General features: G+C 42.0%; 3 protein-coding genes across 3 annotated transcripts; 1 reads left to right on the top strand and 2 right to left on the bottom strand.

The window, feature by feature from the left end:
* Nucleotides 1–290: 290 nt before the first annotated feature.
* Nucleotides 291–8,167, top strand: trap1 (TNF receptor-associated protein 1). Its single transcript, XM_079366640.1, has 18 exons — nt 291–541; nt 1,717–1,887; nt 1,985–2,067; nt 2,174–2,314; nt 3,267–3,338; nt 3,461–3,621; nt 3,750–3,859; nt 3,948–4,021; nt 4,121–4,276; nt 4,516–4,636; nt 4,719–4,788; nt 4,958–5,105; nt 5,250–5,435; nt 5,889–6,027; nt 6,122–6,207; nt 6,308–6,453; nt 6,554–6,626; nt 7,252–8,167. Exons 1-18 carry the CDS (start codon nt 421–423, stop codon nt 7,351–7,353), a joined length of 2,160 nt encoding a protein of 719 aa, XP_079222766.1. The 5' UTR covers nt 291–420; the 3' UTR covers nt 7,354–8,167.
* A 2-nt stretch (nt 8,168–8,169) lies between these two features.
* Nucleotides 8,170–12,854, bottom strand: mcrip2 (MAPK regulated corepressor interacting protein 2). Its single transcript, XM_079366641.1, has 5 exons — nt 12,294–12,854; nt 12,110–12,179; nt 11,506–11,645; nt 10,075–10,167; nt 8,170–8,576 (listed from the first exon to the last, which is right to left on the bottom strand). Exons 1-5 carry the CDS (start codon nt 12,346–12,348, stop codon nt 8,506–8,508), a joined length of 429 nt encoding a protein of 142 aa, XP_079222767.1. The 5' UTR covers nt 12,349–12,854; the 3' UTR covers nt 8,170–8,505.
* Nucleotides 12,855–13,989: 1,135 nt separating this feature from the next.
* gde1 (glycerophosphodiester phosphodiesterase 1) lies at nt 13,990–19,615 on the bottom strand. Its single transcript, XM_079366917.1, has 6 exons — nt 19,150–19,615; nt 17,661–17,836; nt 16,680–16,785; nt 16,369–16,461; nt 16,081–16,292; nt 13,990–15,350 (listed from the first exon to the last, which is right to left on the bottom strand). Exons 1-6 carry the CDS (start codon nt 19,408–19,410, stop codon nt 15,203–15,205), a joined length of 996 nt encoding a protein of 331 aa, XP_079223043.1. The 5' UTR covers nt 19,411–19,615; the 3' UTR covers nt 13,990–15,202.
* Between the last annotated feature and the right edge of the window lie 86 nt (nt 19,616–19,701).

Raw genomic sequence — 19,701 nt, forward strand, 5'->3', positions numbered from 1 at the left:
TACTAAAACAAAATTGAAATATTTTCATTCATGATTATCCATTGAAGATTTTGGTTTAAAGATCTGCGTTTGTATAAATGACCTTGAAGGTAAAATTCAAAAGTGAATGTTATCACCTATTTAAGGAGATAACTTGTGAATAATTCAGCCTGAGCTTTAATCGGTGCGGAAGTCCTTCATTCGGTGTTTAAAGTCTATAAACGGAATGAAAACGTGCATTTAAACATTTTGAACTATGACTTTTAATAAGTAAAATGATCTTTATTCATCATCAGGCAGTGTGATGGGTGCGCTGCTGCTGACGTCATTATCCGGCGCAGACAGTCGTGGGTCCTAACTCTTCCTCCGGCGCTCGGCGTGTGTTCTTCTCCGGTCAGTCGACCTGTGTGTGTGTTTTCTTGTCCCGGTGTGTGTCTCATCATGTCAAGGTGCCTCGCGCTGGCTCGGTTCGCTCTCGGTTCTCCTCTCAGGGCCAACTCACGGCTGACGATATGTGCTCGAGGGCTGAACACCCGAACGGTCTCGCGACCCCTGACTGCAGGTAGGTGGTGTTGTGAGCTAGCTGAGTTAGCCTGACCGGCTAGTTGACAGCAACAAGATCCCAGCCATGCAGATTGATTTACCAACCCAGATTTGACTGCTGTGTCCGCCCTGAAGCTCAGCAGGAAGCTGATAATTTAAAAGGATTAATATCCTCAAACACTCTGACGTCACATCAGCCAGGACCACGTGTGTTCACTCACTGTCAGTGTCCATTTATTGAGTCTTTTTTTACCCTGCATGTCACACCTGCCCATTCACACACCATCAGAAGAAACTAAAAATCACATTCATACACAGTTGGCGAAGCAGTGGGAGCAACTGGGGTTAAAGGGTCATGGGACATGACGCTGCAGGAGCTGGGGATCGAACCCTCGACCTTCAGGTTTAGAGACGATGACTCTACCAAATGGTCATGATTATCATGTTGATCAATACTTAAATTGAGATTATTAAACATGATTACTCAGCATCTTAACATCAGCATTTATTGAACTTCAACAGTCTAATCCTGAACACTTTCAAAACACTGAGAAAAATTTAAATATGTAATCCGCTCATATACGATAATTAATGCACTGTTTTTTGGGTTTTTTTTTGGATGGTGGTGAGGTGCTCTTGTGGCCAAAACAAAAACTGAACAATTTATGATAAAACATTCGCTACAAGACGTTCAGTACAGTTGTCGTTTAACCTTGATGATCGTGTTTTCAGGATTGCAAAAATTATTATTGAAATCAAATTTCTGTGACTGTTACTGTTTATAATTAAAAAGAATCTCAAGAACAAATATTAAGTGTGAATATTTTCCAAACATTATGGGCCATTCCGCTGCGATGCTTCGTGCATTACCTGTTTTTACAACATGTCAATCCTGAAGCCACATAAACCCAGAAGGAGAATTTATTTCAGCACTCAGTTGGCACCAATGATTCTTGTGAGGGTTGCTGACGGCTAGCTGGAGCTTCATCTGACTGCACCAAAATGGTGTGAAAAAGCCAGTGCTCATTTGATGAAGACTACTGACTGCTGATAATAAATTAATTTTCAAATATATTTGAAGGAAGCACAAAGGTTTTGGTTTAAGCTGTCTATTTAGCATCCAAGACAACCAAGATGTTTACAGAAAATCCTTCTCTTAAAGCAGAACCAGCAGGTGACTCCTCTTGTGTTTAGGCTTGCAGGTCGTGCAGCAGCAGATGTGGAGCAGTCGGCCCGGAGTGTGGAGCGCCCAGCGGCCCCGCCTCGACTTCAGTCAGCAGTCTTTTTACAGCACCCAGGAGGTGGAGAAAGAGCCTGAGGAGGAGCCTCTGCATACCATCATCAGTGATACCGAGTCCGTGCAAGGTGCCGTTACAGCTGCAGTGCAGACATTACTCTCCTGCAAGGATAAAAGTGTCATTTTCAATAGATGATTTGAATTTTGTTATATCTTTGAATTCAGGTAGCTTCTCCAAACATGAATTTCAGGCTGAGACCAAAAAACTTCTGGACATTGTCGCGAGGTCTTTGTACTCTGAGAAAGAGGTAAGAGGGCTTGTGCCAAACGTTGGTGAGAGGGACAGACATTTCACTTAATTGACTTCAAATGTTCTTCTTGGACTGATATGCTGGTCCCTCCACACCCCACCAGGTGTTCATCAGGGAGCTGATCTCCAACGGCAGTGACGCTCTGGAAAAACTGCGCCACAAACTGATGACAGCAGGCGGAGAAACGGCTCAGATGGAGATCCATCTGCAAACGGATGGTGCCAAGGGTACCTTCACCATTCAGGTATAACACTGACTGAGTAAAGTTTGCTTTCTGTAGCGACGATCAGCACTGTCACTGTGTTTACTTAATGGCCTTTTCCTAATTAGTATCCTATGTCATACAACCAGGTTAGCTATTGTTAGTCCCTTATCTCTGCCTGCACATATTTGTAGGGGTTCCTTACAGTGCTGTGATAAAGAGCTTTAATTTGTGGTAAACACATCAGTGATTAACCTTTGACCCTGGCCAGTATATATACTCAGTGTGTCTTGTAAAACAAGAATAATGCAGAATGTTTGACAAACCAATATTTCCAGACGAGGGTTTTGATCACAAATCAGAGGGTGAGGGTTTTTTTAAATTTATTCACAAGAATCAAACCTAACTCTAATTATATAAAAATACTAGTGTTTGTAAAATAATAAAACTAAACCTTAGATCATTTAGTGATTGGCACAGCAGAACATTTCACAGGAAAACATCAAGTCAGTTATTAAATAAATCTTCAGTTTAGTAACAACAGAAACTAAACTAATGCAGCATCAGGAGCTTCGTTTTCTTCACTTCATTTGAATTAACTTTAGGTTTAGTTTCAGTTAATTTAGTCTAGATTTTTACAAACAAATCTAAACAAAATAAAGGATTGTTTTTGCTTATTTAAATGTGCCAAAGAAAATAAAGAAAAACTTAATTTAACAAAAATGAAGAAAAGAATATCAAAATCCTTAAGCAAGAGTCCATTGATCCTCCTCAGGCTTCTTCCCACCTTCTACACAGTGCATGATGTCATGTGCACAAACGTGTTTACTTGACATGTCTATTTAATGAGTCCAACCCAGAGAACCAGATACCTGCAGTGAAGAGCGTGTGGTGGACTCTTTTTTTTTGTATGTTAATGAGAAAAAGTGCCACCTAGTGGATGAATATTGTACATGAACATTGAGAACTTAAGGAACTCTCTGTACTTTAACAGGACACCGGAGTGGGGATGAACCAAGAGGAGCTGGTGGCCAACCTGGGGACTATCGCCCGCTCTGGGTCCAAGGTTGTAGACTTTGTACTTGAAAAACTAATCCGATCAGCCTGTCAGTTAATTTCTTCTCTTCTACTCTTGATTGTTATGATATGTCTTGTTAGTCTTAGTAATGATCTCTTTTTCCTTTGCAGGCGTTTTTGGATGCCTTGCAGAACCAGACAGAGGCCAGCAGCACCATCATTGGTCAGTTCGGGGTTGGATTCTATTCTGCCTTTATGGTCTCCGACCGTGTCGACGTTTACTCCCGCTCAGCTGAGCCAGATGCACCCGGATACAAGTGGTCCTCAGACGGGTGAGAGAGAGAGACAAAGGGTGGTATGGGAGGAGTTTCTTCATGGTGGTTCAGTTGTTTAGCAGAACAAAGAGTAATAAACCGATGTGATGTGATGCTCTGACATTCTCTGTCGTTGTCTTCTTCAGCTCGGGGCTTTTTGAGATCGCTGAGGCCGGTGGTGTTCAGCAGGGAACAAAGATTGTTCTGCACCTGAAAGAAGACTGCAAGGAGTTTTCCTCCGAGGACAGAGTGAAAGGTAAAGCTGGAGCTGCTTTGGTTGGATGAACCGTAACATACATGAGTGCATCGCTGCTTATGATTACACGCCATTGTGTCTCTTTCAGAGGTTGTCACGAAGTACAGCAACTTTGTCAGCTTCCCCATCTTCCTGAACGGACGGAGGCTCAACACTCTGCAGGTGAGCCTCTCTGGTTCTGCCTCGCTTGGTGACACTTTGATTCTGTAAATGTGCAGTTTTCTAAAAAAAAATCTGGTTGGGATGTCTGTCTATTTGCAGGCCTTGTGGGTGATGGAGCCAAAGGAGATCAGCGACTGGCAGCACGAGGAGTTCTATCGATACGTCGCCCAGACCTACGACAAGCCGCGCTACACGCTGCACTACCGCGCAGACGCCCCGCTCAACATCAGGAGCATCTTTTACGTCCCTGAGGCGGTGAGGAGCTCAGGATTGGATGCTTGTTTTAATGAGGCATTTTTGCCATGCAAAGACGCACCCAGTGTTGACTTTATTTTAGAAGTAGTGCAGAAAAGAAAACTTGACATAACCAAATTCTGTCATTTGTGTAATAAAACCTCAAACCCTAACATAACATTATAACAAGCTTTTTAAGATTTTTTTTTTCAGTGCAAGGGAGTAAAATCAAGTGATGTTTTATTACATTTATCCAACAGAAGCCGAGCATGTTTGATGTGAGCAGAGAGATGGGATCCAGCGTGGCTCTGTTCAGCAGGAAGGTCCTGATCCAGACCAAAGCCACCGACATCCTGCCGAAGTGGCTGCGCTTCCTCCGAGGTCTGGACCTTCACAAGTTCCTCTGCGTGTTGTGACTGTTTTTTGCTCCTGGGCTCACACTCTGATTGTTTTTTTTTTGCAGGTGTGGTGGACAGTGAGGACATCCCTCTGAATCTGAGCAGAGAGCTGCTGCAGGAGAGCGCCCTCATCAGGTACTACACAAGTTCTACACTCGGCTGAATGGTTCGTTTTCTGTAGTGACGGTGTCATCGGTTCTCTCTCACCTTGTTGTCATGCCGTTATGCTTGCACCCATTTTCTCAGCTCTCTGATTGAACTCCATTACTGATCCACTGAGTCTTTGTTATGCTTCCATCTTCAGGAAGCTACGTGACGTTCTGCAGCAGAGAGTGATCCGCTTCCTGTTGGACCAGAGCAAAAAGGATCCAGAGAAGTACAGCAAGTTCTTTGAGGATTACGGCCTGTTCATGAGGGAGGGCATCGTCACCACACAGGAACAGGATGTCAAGGTGATTTTTTGCATTTGGAAAAAAACATTATGAAGGTCCAGACAATTAAGAAATGTCATCACGTGTGCTTAACAAAGGCAGAGAGTATTGAAGCAGCAGCCATTCTGAATGCGTTTGCGTCCCCTCTTCGCTGTGTCTGTTCAGGAGGACATCGCCAAGCTGCTGAGGTACGAGTCTTCTGCTCTGCCAGCGGGACAGCAGACAAATCTGATCGAGTACTCCTCTCGCATGAAGGCGGGCACACGCAACATCTACTACCTGTGTGCCCCAAACCGGCACCTCGCAGAGCACTCGCCCTACTATGAAGCCATGAAGCAGAAAGACATGGAGGTGAGACGACTGTCGAGGTGAAAGCTGAGGCTACACGTGGATTAAAAGAATCTCTTACTAAGATAGATGCCACAATAACAGAGTTAGGATTCAGTTTACAACTTTATGTTGCAACACTGTTAGCAATGTAATGACTAATTTAGATACGACAAAATAAAAAGATGTAGTCTTCAATAGTCAGATGGATGAGGATGGCTCTACTTTTTTTTAATGCACTCTGATTGTTTTGTACCCTCTGTGGACAAAACTGCCGAGTTTGTACATGTGGAAGTAGTGTTTAAAGTCTAATTCTTTACTCATTGAGGGAGCATTTAAACAAAGCGTGCATGAGCGTGCAGTTCTAGCTTTTTTCGACACCTAACACGCCAAAGCAGTTTCAGCCTTTAAACATAACTATAGAAATAACGACATCAGTGTAAATCCTGCTTATTTGACGCGCGTCTCTCCCTTCAGGTGCTGTTTTGTTACGAGCAGTTCGATGAGCTGACCCTGCTCCACCTGCGGGAGTTCGACAAGAAGAAGATGATCTCAGTGGAGACGGACATCGTGGTGGATCACTACAAGGAGGAGAAGTTTGAGGACGTCAAGCCAGGTCAGCTCCTGTCTCATCCCTGCAGTCAAAGCTTAAGCGGTGTGGTGGTGCAGTGCTGACTCGCCTGTCTGTTGCTTCTCCTCCTTCTCTGCAGCCTCCGAGCGTCTGACGCAGGAGCAGGCCGACGACCTCATGGCCTGGATGAAGAACGCTTTGGGCCCCCGAATCACCAACATAAAGGTACGAGCCTAAATCAATTTAAAGCTGCCTGGAAGTCCTCTTCAATGTCACTTGATTACAGACACAGAGTATAATAAATGGTTATCCTCCTGCTCTGCAGCTCACTCCTCGGCTGGACACCCACCCGGCTATGATCACAGTGCTGGAGATGGGTGCTGCACGCCACTTCCTCCGCACCCAGCAGCTGGCTCGCACCGCTGAGGAAAGAGCTCAGATACTGCAGCCCACTCTGGAGATCAACGCGGGGTGAGAAACGGAGGGAGGGACTATACTCGATGGAATTGGTCTTCATAATGTTTTTATGTGCAGCTCAAACCTTCTCGTACTTTTTTTTTCTGCCTTGTAGACACGATCTGATCAAGAAGATGCACGCGCTGAAGGACTCCAACTCTGAACTCGCTGGACTGCTGCTCGAACAGGTTTGATCAGAACTGAGTTTCATCTGCTCCAAATGTGTCAGGATTTAAGATACCGCTGTAAATCCATCAGACCTACATCAACATCCCATCATGATGTCTCTCTTCTGTGACAGAAACAAAGGCTTCTTATTCACTCCGCTTTGTGTCTGATATTTTAGAGAAATTAAAAAACAGAATTCATGAGTTTCTAAAATGTGTTAAAAGCATTTTTAATCCTTCAAAGCATGATTCTTCCTGCAGCATATCTGCGTGAAGTTTTGAGTTTTTGATGAAGTAATTGGAGTAAATGGATCAAGTCAAAGTTGGACATGTTTGCTTTAGTATTGATGGAATCAGTGTTGTGGAAATACACTTTATTAACAAAGTGTATTTCATACAAGCCATTTCATTACAGGTGAATGCATCTCTTATCAGTGTTTTTTTATTTTCAGTCGGCTGTAATCTGTGCTTGCTATTATTTTATTACATCATTAAATGTGGATAAAAACAAATCAGGAATTTCATGATTTGCAACATGAAAATATGAATGTGGTTATGTTCTGCACGCTCTCCCTGTAAATAGATTTTTTTAAGTGATTTGTTAGTCTTTCTGGATGACATATTTCTTGTTCTGAATGTTTTGCAGATCTATGATAACGCCATGATCACAGCGGGCCTGAATGATGATCCCCGGCCGATGATTTCTCGCCTCAACGATCTGCTGGCTAAAGCGCTGGAGAAGCACTGAGCGCTTTAACACAGACTTGAACAGATTTAGTTTGAATGACAGCTGTCTGTGGACTTGAGCATCTGAAGCAGCTTCAGTTTCTGAAGAGAGAGTGGCTGATGGTTTTGTTCATCAAAAACCATAAAAACAAACACCTTTTCCCCCTCTGGAATCCTTCATCCAGCTGTATGGAGAGAACATGAAGGCTTTAAAAAGGAGTGAAAATGGACTGCTGAAATTTTCTCTGTAAATCCCTTCCCAGTCTTTATCTGGTGTTACGCTGACTTTCAGTCTGTAATTTATGAGGTTTGCCCTACAGAGGTAGGTCATGATTAAATTTTTCCTGTGTTACATTTAGGTTTTTCCAAAATCTTGTTTTAAATACCAAGAATCACAAAAGGAAAATTGATGGGCCTAATAATGTTATGAAATATCTACACTCAAATAAGCTGAAAACAATGTTGAGACAACATTGGGGAGCAGAGTTAGACAGTTCGTCAGTCCAAAAGTGTCAAATTCTTTTCTAAACCCTGTGAAAAAAACAATGCGTTTTCTTCTAAGTTTTTTTTTTCTAAGAAATGAAGTCATTTACCTTTTTTCCCCCTTGTTTATCGTGCCTTCTCAATTCTTCCCACATTTAATAGTTTTTGTTCACCTCAGAAGTTTATAAAAAATGTAATACCAGATGTGTGGTAAATAATTTGAGAGAAATATTTTTGGATGGATAAAGGGCTGTCGGAGAGAGTTTCAGAGATGTTGTGGAAGTATTGAAGTATTGTCTGTGTGCATTATCAATGTAAAACAATCTTGTGATCATTAAAGATGAAAGTCGAGAGCTTCTTGAAAATACAACTTTTACTGCATTTCAAAGTAACATGACATCTCTGCTGTGAGGGTAGAAGATGAAAGTAACCTGAACCTCAAAATGCCGTCCTCCAGTGTGCCGTCTGTCGCAGACTTAATATTCTGACATGGACAGGTCTTGGAGTTTCAGTGACGTGATTCGTTGTGGTGTCTTTGTTAGCGTCCCAGTGCTGTCTGTCCATTTTGAATCACATCAGGCCATTTTGACCCGTCACACCTCCAGCCAAGTTTTCCTCTTCACTGTGAGCCATCCAGCTTCAGGTCTCACCTACTGACCGTCTGTCAAGATTCACTTATCCCAACGGAGGGTCAGGACAGCTTGTCTATGTTGGCAAGGAAACGCTGCGCCCACCATTCGTCCAGATCTATAGGCACAAAGTCTAAACACACAGGAAGAAATGGGTTCAAATGGTTAAATAGAAGAGAAAACAGGAAAATTCAAAGAAAAAGGAACAAGCAAAGCCCATTTAATAAAGCTTTTATTTTTCTGATTAAAACAAAAGAAATTCAAATTATTATACAGTATTGTTCGCTTGAACTTTCTTTCTACAAGTAAGATACAATTAAAGAATGAAAAATACTTCCAATAAAAGTCGTGGTTTGTTTTGACATTTAGACCTCAAGTGTAGTAACTATATTTAGATTTACCAAATGGCCCTTTACTGCCTCCCCGTGGTCAAAATTAGGAACTACAGCAATAAAATCAATCTTCGGCTAACATCTCGATATTCACTCGTTAAAGCATACAGTGACATACAGCTGTAAAACACAACAGCCACATGTTATGTGAGAGTGTTGCTCACAATTAGGTTTTTTTTTTTTTTTAATAAATAAAGGCCTCTTATTCCAAAGTTTTCTAGTGTTGAAACTACCGTAACTGGAACCGACGTTCATACATTAGCATGCTAGCATCTAACATTTCTACTGAAGTTACAAAACTGAAGCAATAAAAGAAAAGAATCGGAACAAACGGACAACTATCTTTACATTATTATATTTATCGGAGGTTTGGTGGCATTTTAAATCGCTCCCGAAATAGAAGATTCAACGCGAATGTTTTCAGTGCCCTCTAGCGGTCAAACTAAGGAAGTGCATCACATTTGTAAAGATAACGTGCATTATCAAAGGTGAAAAAATGGCATAATATGTCCTCTTTAATATTTACAATGTGTGATTAAAACATGCTTCTATTTCTGCAATATACTTTCAAATTAACATGAACTAAATTTAGGCCGCCGATCAGTTTTACAACCTCACATAACTGAACGTGTTATTAAAAGTCAATTAGGCTGCATGCATGTTTGATTTACAACCAACTACAAGGGCTGTCTGTTCACCAGAAACATTTAAATAACAGAACAGACGGACTTCCCTCTTGATTTATCTCATGCATGGTCTTTATCAATGTATTGAATGCATTTGTTAATAAGGTATAAAACCTTGCTCAGTAATTTCTAAATGTGTCAGCAGAGTTGGCACATCTAATTTGGAAAACAAGGGGAGAGCGGCCGTGAGCTTCCTTCCAGCCGGAAGGATCAAAGGAAGGTTCACTAATCCTTGGTTGGCTGGCTGTTATAAACCCAGTAAAGTATTTCCCAGGTTACAGTTGTTTTAGACCTGCAGGTAGACTGTAGATAGGCTGTTACTATAAAAGACACTATAAAAGTTGTATCCCTTAGTTATACACATTGACATCACACTAAAGGATGCATCCTGTCAACAATGAGGCTATTAGGCTTAAATACAGATTTTTTTTAAAGTGGTAACCTGCCTGAAATTTAGCCACTTAAATGCATATGGATGCTAAGAGGACATGAGCTGCTCAAGTCAGATGAAGCTGCGTGAAGAGGCTTTGAAAAAGGGGAAAGCTGTACTTACTATCCATGTGTGGACTGGGATCGGTTTCCCTGTAGAGGACTGCTCGCTGGGCCTCCTCTGGCCTCTGCTCCTGCTGCGACACCTCCTGCCAGGCTGAGAATACAGAAACAGTCAGCACATCTAGATTATCTATTGCTAATACAGATGTGCTTCTGTAAGTGCTGATCTGAAGCATAATTCAACTGCAGCTAAGGATTGTTGAACTGTTTCATTGAGCTTTTCATCTTTGCACTGTTGGTCAGATGAAATAATAAACAGAGCAAAATCCACTGTGCTCGAGGAAATCGTGACAGGGATTTCCCCACTGCTTTTCTGCTTTTTAAACCATTAATCCAATAATCTCAGGAAGCAGATTATTTCAATTATGCAGAGAGCTAAATTAAGCATTTTTAACACTATTAACAGCATGTCGAAAATGTCTTTCATTACACTTCTGATTAGCTACAAGAGTTGTAACCAGAATTTAACGATCTCACATTTGTGTTGGTGCAGACTCCTTGTACTCATTCATCAATTAAACAGCACAAAATGACCAGAACTGAACAGGAGAATAAGGCCATGGGGATGCAATTAGTAGCTAGTAACAAACACCCTTATCTGTCCTAGTTTAAAAAAAAAAAAAAAAAAAAAAAAAAAAAAAAAAGGTCCTGCACCCCAGTGTCACACCCATAAGTAAAGTCCACAAGGGCAACAGCTTCAAAGAGCTGCCACTCCTAGCACACGTTTGATTTAAAAAAAAATGCAGCATGTGTAATGTACTGTGTGTTTATACCATGACTGATTTGTTTTCAGTAGCTGCCTCCATACCATGTCTTTAAGGAAACTTGTCTATAAACAAAGGGTTTTCTCAGCGAGTAAAAGGGAATGATTCAACCCTGAAGAGGAGGGTTGTGGTGGGTGGGGGGGGGGGGGGGGGGGGGGTTTGGGCCTTCTTTGTGTCCTTGTCTCAATGACAAGGTTACTAAAGTCGTTTATGAGCTACACTCTGCAACCAGCAGGAGACAGACAGTAGTAACAGAGAAAGGTAAAAGAGTTGCACACAGAGTTTGAAAATGGGTCAGTGTGTAGAATTTCACCTGGACCAAACAAAACCTTTTATCCTGTCAGACCCCTTTGTTTCCTGACTCATTGCCTCATCCCAAATGAAAAGTTTCCTTAGTGTGCCAGTGAGGGTCAAGAGGGGAATGATACGTGGGTGTGAGAGCATTTCTTTTCTATGTGCCGATCATGGCTATCAGTGTCAGAGCAGCTGTGTGGGTGAGGCCTTGGAGGGAGAGAGAGGAGGAGTTCTAAATAAACCAGTCGCAGTTAAACATCTTTCCCAAAACAGCTGGCGAGGGATGGATGTCTGGATGCTGTGGGCCAATGAAAAGTGTCGACTCACTTCCCTACTGTTCATTCATTCATTCACTCACTCATTCCTTTTCTCACCCTCATTAACGAATCTGACGTTTTCCTCGTGTGCAGCAGTGAAGCTCTCTTCCTTCTGGGTGTCTGCGGGAAGTGCCGGAGCAGGGTGATGGTACTTCTTACCATTTAGTCGGTTGAAAACAATCTTGGGTGCAGGGAGGCTGGTGTGCACAAGATGAGAAAGAAAAAAACATGTCACAAGTAGTTTGATGGTTTGTGCAAGTGCATCATCTGATAACTCTCAAAGACCCTCAATGTGTGTTTTGAAGTGGAAACTCAAACAAGGCTGTTGGAGTCTGAGGCAACAGCAGCTGAGTCAAGGACCATGTGCCGCCTCGCCTTCCCACAAGGTCACACACACACACACACACACACACACACACAGATCCTGACTAGTTTTAAAGGCATGAAAACAGCCCAGCAGGTGGACTGTGTGGGGGAGTCAGAGTGTTGTAAATCATTCAGGCCTGCTAACACAGCCTGTCTCAAGCTGATGACGTCCACACTGCTACCAGGACACAGACATCCACACACTTTGACAAATCAATCCATCTGGAAACAAAGTTTAACTCGGTGCGGTGTTTTTCATTTACAGGAAAAATCTCATCCAAGGTTGCACACTTACTCGGGCATGCTCCAGGAAGTCTGTTTGTGCTTGAAGTCGTTGATTTTGTTGTCAAGCTGCTGAGTGGGCCCTAGAACAGGATAAATAAAGACATTCATCTTTAAAAAAATAAATAAATCTGGAAATCAACATCGATGTCTGATAGATTTTGGAAGCGTCTGAGGGTTGCAGTTCAGAGCCTTACCTGTCCTTCTCTGGGTGACCAGTTTGCTGGGACCTCTTGTAATAGTGTACATCATGCGCAGGAAAAGTAACCGTGATAAGTTTTGGGCACTTCGAGGAAAGAAGTAGGTCCAGACACAGGTGGAACAGGCCTTCTTTTACAGATAAGGCACTTTAAATAATCGCATTCCTCGAGGGTCTGTCGATGCATCAAACACGTCTCTTTCTCAGAGAAGTGTTGGTCCTCCCGTCAGCTGATTGGGCTCGATCTCAGCTCCAGTCACAGGGTGCTAGTTTTGCAGCCAAAGTAGATTCACACGCAGACCAAAGCAGCCTGTTTGGTAACGTCTCAAAAAACACAGCCGTGCGCCGCGCTTCTCTCCGCGTAAAACCAGCTGCTGTGGCGCATGTCACTCAGGAAATCCTCCCTCATTTACCTGCCCTTTCCGCCCCCGAGTCCGGACAGTTAAATCACTTTAGTGCTAAGGTGTCCTGCACTGCCACAATGTCACATAACCTGAAACGGCGGCTGTCATTCATAAGACATTGTACGCACACCGTCAGTGCGTAACACCGTCACACACACGCCTCCCCTGGCGCTTTAAAGGGACAGTGTCCCGGGACTGGAAAAGCTGATGGGGGATTATTAGAGCCCTTCAATAGATAGGATACATTTTTTTGTAGACGATTTTGCCTAAATACTCTATTTTCCCTACTTCATTCTTCAACTGAGGCGAATTATATTTCAAATGTATTGTGAAGTTATGAAGCCTTTGTCCCCTGACTTATTTTCTTCCATTCATAAAAAAAAACGTGACACAAATAAAACTCTTTCAGATAATTTCGATTTGATTTTATGTCCATTTGATCAAGGGCTTCATTTTCCTGTTCTGGAACTCAAATCAGCTCGAAACGTTTCTGTGTTTACAGCCCCCACACACAACTAAGCACAATGGACACAATGAAATCACACATACACAATGTTTACAATACAAGCAAACTTTACTTTTTATGTATGAAAAGTCGGCCGAAACATGCAGTCGTTAACATACAAAGAAAAGAGTCATATTCTTAAAAAATGTATTAGTTGACTCCTCTAGTTTAAAAGCATTTGTGTTAAATCACTTATGCAAAGTCATTCTAAGATGTGTGTGGTTTAGTTTTTATGACCCTGTGATTACTGATTGTTAGGATTAAAAAAAACCTTTGACAAGTAGAAGAAATATGGATTCTTTTAATCTCTGAGCAACGCATTGACGGTGATAATGCTGTCACCTTTATGCCAACAACAACTCCATGCCAGCTGCATTATCTCTGGGACATAGTTGGCTTGTTGGTGCTGACACTCTCTACAGTCTTTGAAGGGTGAACGTAGTCAATAAATAAAGGCATTAACATTTCTGCCAAGGTGGAGTACTGCATGAGAACTTTATGTGGGAAGAAAAAAAAAGGAAAAAGTTAAATTGTTAAAATGTTAATAAATGACCGGATCTAGTTTAGCCATTGTCACGTAAAAGATGTTCCTATAATGGGTGCATTTAAAGCACTAACCTGGACTCATCTCTGTCCTAAACTGCAGACAGCAGACTCCCAGGTGCAGCAGTGTGTTTACGTTCCCTCCAGGCTAAATCCGTTGACTATACAATCAGATAATAGAATAATCTAACGGCCGAGGACTTAGGTTACAATCTTTACAGGCGCATTTCTTTCTTTTCTTTTCTTTTTTTGCAAACAGAGGCTATAATTCTGAAAAAAACAAAAAAAAACAATAATTATCATCACTTCAACCTATTTACAAGAGTCCACCGTTATATAAATATCACAATATATATGGATATGATGCCAATAAATCCGACGTTACACGTATACACACTGATGTCTCTTTAAAGGTGCATCGAAGCTTTAAGATCTTTAAAGTAGTGTAATCCTAATCCCTGTCCCAGGAGAGCTGGAGGTATTGTTGCTGGTAGTCGCTTAAGGACATGAATGTATATATGCAGAGCCTCGTGGTTTAATGTGTCTGTTATAAAATGTAAACCTACCTGTATTACCTGTCTGTAGATATGCTAGCTTCAGGTCATATGGTGCTCCTGTCCTTCAGTAAATAGGTTAAGTATATTTGAAAGATCTTGTCTTATTTGATTTACAGTACAGTGCAGAGCTCTCGGTCACCTCATTTTTACAGTTTTTCTTTTACATATTTCAGTATCTCGAGTTCTTTGAAAGAACAAGAGACTGGAAGCTTTTAAATGTTCATTTTTCATCATTTCTGTATGTCTGTATGTCTGTATGTATGTGTGTGTGTGTGTGTGTGTGTGTGTGTGTGTGTGTGTGTGTGTGTGTGTGTGTGTGTGTGTGTGTGTGTGTGTGTGTGTGTGTGTACGTTTCATGATGTGGACTTCTATTCAGGGACACATTTCAGACTAAAGACTGGTTAATTGGGACCAGATTGTCCTATTGGGGACAAAATCCCAGCCCCCAATTAGAAAACAGGATATTTTGGGGTCAGTGGTTAAGGTGAGGGTCAGGGCATGTCTGAAAGAGAGAAATATATAAAGCAGTGTTTCCACCAGAAGTACCTGGGACTCTCTTTTTTTTTTCTTTTTTAACCAGGACGTTCTTAGTAAGACAGTAAAAGGTTCCTCCAACCCACCTAGATCTAAAGAGCCATAAAAAATGGGGAAATTAATCTGCTTCGAATTGACTCTGAATCATGTGATGATAGACGAGTTAGAGAGGTTCAGTGTCAATCAGGGACCTTTTTTTGGGGGGGTGAAATAAGGTCCACAAGACTCCCAAAAGACTCAGGTGCCTGACGAGAGTTACGCCTTACAGTGCCTCGTTCTGTTGCAGAAGACACTCAGTCTGGATTTATGTATTGTCCCTAAAAGTGACCCAGTTAAACATGTGTGGGTGTGTTTGTGTGAACATTCAGTTATGAGAGCCACAGTCCTCCAGCAGGCTGTCAGTGACGTAGCCAATCTTCAGCAGGTTTTGGTAGTAGTCTTTCTCCATGGCAGTGTTAACAGTCCAGCCCACCACCTCCACACCTCGCTCTGCCCAGTACTGAACGTAGTCCCTGAGTGACAGGAGGAAGGGAAACACAATATTTTGTTTTCCAATAATACGTAAAAAGAGCATTTTGCCATTACATCTAAAAAGCCTTTACGTAAGTCTTTGGAGGAGGTTGGTTTTTATCACACCAGAACTCTTTCAGGAGCATCACGGTTATCAGATTTAATGTGACAGGAATAAAGGTTTACCTTGCAGATAAGTGACTAGCGGCAGAGTGGTGTGTCTCTTTGCCCACAAACTATCTTGGCTGCATGGATGCAGACGCCAGATGCAAAGAGTAAAATAAGCAAAGCTTCCTTTTGACATTTAAACGGGTTTTGAGAGTTGTGAATCAATTTCAATGTAAAGGTTTCTTTAAGACAAAGTGGTAGCAGTTTTCTCTAAATCTAAACATGGGAATCTTGTTTACATCTATGAATCCTCTTGTGAGCCTTTAGATTTCTATTAGGAGCCCTTTGTGCACTTTGTAATCTGGCTCGAATAGTTTCAGTTATAGTTCAATAATTAGTTTTAGTTATTTTTTTCAGCCCTTGTTCTTCATAATGTCACTGTTATAAGATTGTATTCAATATTTCTATATGGACTGAACATGCAGTCTGACATCTGTCATTATTAAAAACATGAAACACACAGATTAAGACTGATTAGATTTGAAAGTTCTTCACATCTCACTCTTTCTCCTAGCCATGCAGCCGTGTGTTGTAATGATAAAAACAAATTTACAATTTACTTACAGTGAGATGAAGTCTTTCTGCATGAAGATGGCAGAGACTCCGCACAGTTTCCACAGTATGTGATGGTGGGCCCAGTCCAACAAGACATCCAGAACCCCAGTCCACAGCTGACCCCATGTGGACAGGCTCCGGGGAGTGCCGTCGTCGAAGCGGCTCAGTCTCCACGGTCGGTGGGTGAGTGCTGTGACCACTCTGGGGTCAGTCTGACGCATCTGAAGCAAACAGAACACCCTCAGAGTTAATGAACACTTCTATTAGCATCCGTTTTTATGATCACATCTTTGTTACCTTGTAGATGACTTTAGGTTCAAAGGAAGAGACGATGCTGGAGTCGTAAAGGACAGGGAACTTCTTATACATCTCATGAAGAGCCGACACAGCCTTAAACAAGAAATATTGTTTCATTAAAATGAGTGAAACTCTGAGCTTATTGAGAGCCTCTTAGACTGGAGCTTTAAATGATTTACACCGAGAGACAGCATGGACTTCAGTGTTTGTGAATACTGCAGCCAGCTGACATCATTGATCCACATTTGCATGTGTCATTATATTCAAAATGAGTCGTTCTTCCTGCAGGGGGAGGTCTGTACTTTCGATACCTTATCAGGTTGGCATTTGACATCGAAGAAGATGGTCAGCTGGTGTTTGATGCACTCCTGCACCGCCTCTTGCAGACTTGGGACCCTTTCAACGCTGTACTTGTCCCTGTAACAGAAGAAAGGGCAGCAGGATGTAAAGGCAGACAGGAGACAGAGTGTTCCACTCAGGCTGCATCTGAGAGCAGCCATGAAAAATAGAGCGCCGGTGCCGTGGGGCCCTCATGGGGTCCCCAGTGGACAGAGAGGTCACGTGCACCTGTAATGACCATCAGATCATGCATGTAATAAACACAGTCTGGGTCACTGTTGTTTTTTTTCGAGTCCATTCAACTGAAGGGACAGAAATGAAAAATGAGGGTGCAATGCAACCTTTTTGCACTCTCACTCATAGAGCCTGTTGCCTCTGAGGTTTAGTGTATAAGGTAAAGAATGGTAAACAATTTAAACACTTAAACAAGTGTGAGATTTTAATGGAAACATGAATTTTGCAGATGTGTAAAAAAACAATTCTGTTCTGAACTGTCTGAACATTGTTAAAGAAATACTGTTAAGGTAAGCATCATGTGATTCTACAGTGGAAGTGTAGGATGACCTTTGAGTCTACAAGGATGACTCTGCACGGACATCTTACCTTTCTCTGTCTAGGCTGATTGTGTTTAAATGGCTTATCTTCTCCAACCGAGCTGGTCAATTTTTTTGTTTCACATGTATAAAGAGGCTCTGTATTCTGTCTGTCATTTGCGTATCTCTGCAGACTGAATGACTAGGAGACACTCTGTAGATTCCTTCTTATAAGAATAAACCTCACACAGACGATTGGTTCTGGGTCTTTATCGGTTTTCTTACTTAAATATTTTACATTACAAGATAAATGAAAACAACAAATAAAGTAGGCTTATGATGGACGATGAAATGGAGATTACAACTTTAAATTCAATAAGTGAAACATCCTCACAGATTTCCGATAGAATTTGAGCATACTTTAGCCTGTGTCTGGCAGCAGCATCGAGTCTCTTTAGCTGGCCAAACTGCAGTTTGCTAATTGGTCCAGATCCATTAGTGGTGCGGTCCACAGTTTCATCATGCATCAGCACAGCTACTCCATCAGCAGTAAAACTAAGATCCAGCTCCACTCCAGTTGCCCCGTTTCTACTAGCCTAAAGCAGGAGGTCACAGAGGAAGGAGAAGGCATGAAAACAGCTTTTGTTTGCAAAACAGAAATGTACAGTCAACTAAAAAAAACAGTGAAGGAGAAAATAAGCCCTTTTATTAAGTGCAAAGATGTGACAGAGTGAGGAGATATTCTTCATGTCTTTGGGCAGTATGAATATTCTGCAGTGCTGTGGGGTCATACAGAATACAGTAAGTGTACTATTTGGGCCTCTCTCTTCTTTTAACAATTGCCTTTTAATGTAAACTATCAAATTAGCATGACTGGTAGTCAATGGCAGAGGACCAGTCTGGTGTATGATAGGAGCCATGAGTTTCTATCAAAAAAAGAATGATGTCCTAAAATATCAGGCTGAAGCAAGACTAAAAATACAGAGAATTAAAATTATGCTACAAATAAAATGATTTGTAGAAAGTGACATCAAGAAATCCTCCATTTCACTTCAGTCGATTTGTTCAAACTGAATCCAATGGTTTTGGCCTGGTGTTTCATAACAGACACATTCAAAAATAGATTCAAGAACAAACCCTCTGCATGTCCTGCTCTTCAGTAGTTTGAATACTTGAATACATTGTTATAAATATCTCTTATAGCAGCAAATATAGAAACCCCTGCACACGGTTAGTCATAATGCCAGAGACAAGTTGAAAAAGGTGTTATTTCTGGATCTGAAAATATTGGTGCATTGCTGAGCTGGTAACAAAAGCAAAGGCAGAATATATCATCTATTCCACCAAATTCACAGACAGCCTACAGGGAAGGTTTGAATAAGAAATCAAACTTATAAAACCTGGCATGAAATAATCTTAGATACTGAGCTGATCAAAGGTTTGATTGACATGAGGAGGAGACTAAGTGAGAGTACAAGCACAGCTGACTCAGCACCTTCTGTAGACTGTAAGAGGTGATACACAGGAAGGTGAGAGTTAAAATTAACTATAGCTGGCATTGGTGTTAAAAAAAACAAAAAACAATTCAATATGAAACAGCACACATTTAAAACCCTTCATTTTTTTTAAGAGTACACAAGGTCGAGCAGCCCCTTCCTCTAAATGAAACCAGCTATTGTGAGGGCTTTTATGGAAGTGGATGTGTAATACAGCAATCAATGAGATTATCATTATGACACAAAATCACTTACATGTCCCTCATATAGCCTATACCTTACTCAAGCTTGCACCTGAAGTAGGCTACTCTATGGTAACTAAACAGGCTACACCATTTTTTTAATTCTAAATTTGGAGATTAGAGATGTGCGGGTCTATATAACACAGGATTAAACAGATGTCTGTTTGTCACCTCTCTGATCGCTGTCAACGTGTTCTCTGGAGCGTCGTGGCTCCCCCCGCGATGCGCCACCACCGGCACGCCGCCCGAAGAAGCCCTTGGCCGGAGGACGCGGCCGGCCTGGTCCGCCGGCACCGGAGGAAAGCGGAACATGACCATGAAGACATAGAGGAAAGCGGTGAGCATGGAGGCCCCCGCTACGCTCCTCGTCCCCAGCATCACCAGCAGGAACAGCGCCGAAAAATACACCGCCTCATCTCCCAGCTGCAGCATGACGTGAGGAGGATGCGTTTATGTCTCGACAGCACTGGAGGATGAGAGAACCGAGGGGTAGAAAGATGGCATGGATGGAGCTCCGCTGTCTGCACTACATGGTGGAGGAACAGAGAGATGCACGACTTCGTGCAGAGGATGTGAGGGAGGAGGAGAGGTGGCAGTTCTGATAGTCAACATTAAGTTTGACAAATATGAAATAAATATGAAAAACATTCCGTCATCACACCAGCCTTCATATTTCCATGTGTTCAAACAAAAGAGAGAAATGTTTACAATTACATTTTTTTT

The sequence above is a fragment of the Symphodus melops genome (assembly GCF_947650265.1).
Source record: "Symphodus melops genome assembly, chromosome: 17".
In the NCBI taxonomy this organism is placed as follows: Eukaryota; Metazoa; Chordata; class Actinopteri; order Labriformes; family Labridae; genus Symphodus; species Symphodus melops.

Excerpts from the sequence above, each read along its gene's own strand:
- trap1 (XM_079366640.1), top strand. The coding sequence starts at position 421 with ATGTCAAGGTGCCTCGCGCTGGCTCGGTTCGCTCTCGGTTCTCCTCTC. Across the intron at positions 2,068-2,173 it reads CTTTGTACTCTGAGAAAGAG|GTGTTCATCAGGGAGCTGAT; the intron begins GTAAGAGGGCTT and ends ACACCCCACCAG. Across the intron at positions 4,789-4,957 it reads CAGGAGAGCGCCCTCATCAG|GAAGCTACGTGACGTTCTGC; the intron begins GTACTACACAAG and ends TTCCATCTTCAG.
- mcrip2 (XM_079366641.1), bottom strand. The coding sequence starts at position 12,348 with ATGATGTACACTATTACAAGAGGTCCCAGCAAACTGGTCACCCAGAGA. Across the intron at positions 12,180-12,293 it reads GGTCACCCAGAGAAGGACAG|GGCCCACTCAGCAGCTTGAC; the intron begins GTAAGGCTCTGA and ends ATCCTGTTCTAG. Across the intron at positions 11,646-12,109 it reads ACTTCCTGGAGCATGCCCGA|CCTCCCTGCACCCAAGATTG; the intron begins GTAAGTGTGCAA and ends TGTGCACACCAG.
- gde1 (XM_079366917.1), bottom strand. The coding sequence starts at position 19,410 with ATGCTGCAGCTGGGAGATGAGGCGGTGTATTTTTCGGCGCTGTTCCTG. Across the intron at positions 17,837-19,149 it reads CGTTGACAGCGATCAGAGAG|GCTAGTAGAAACGGGGCAAC; the intron begins GTGACAAACAGA and ends CTCCTGCTTTAG. Across the intron at positions 16,786-17,660 it reads GCTGCCAGACACAGGCTAAA|GGACAAGTACAGCGTTGAAA; the intron begins GTATGCTCAAAT and ends CTTCTGTTACAG.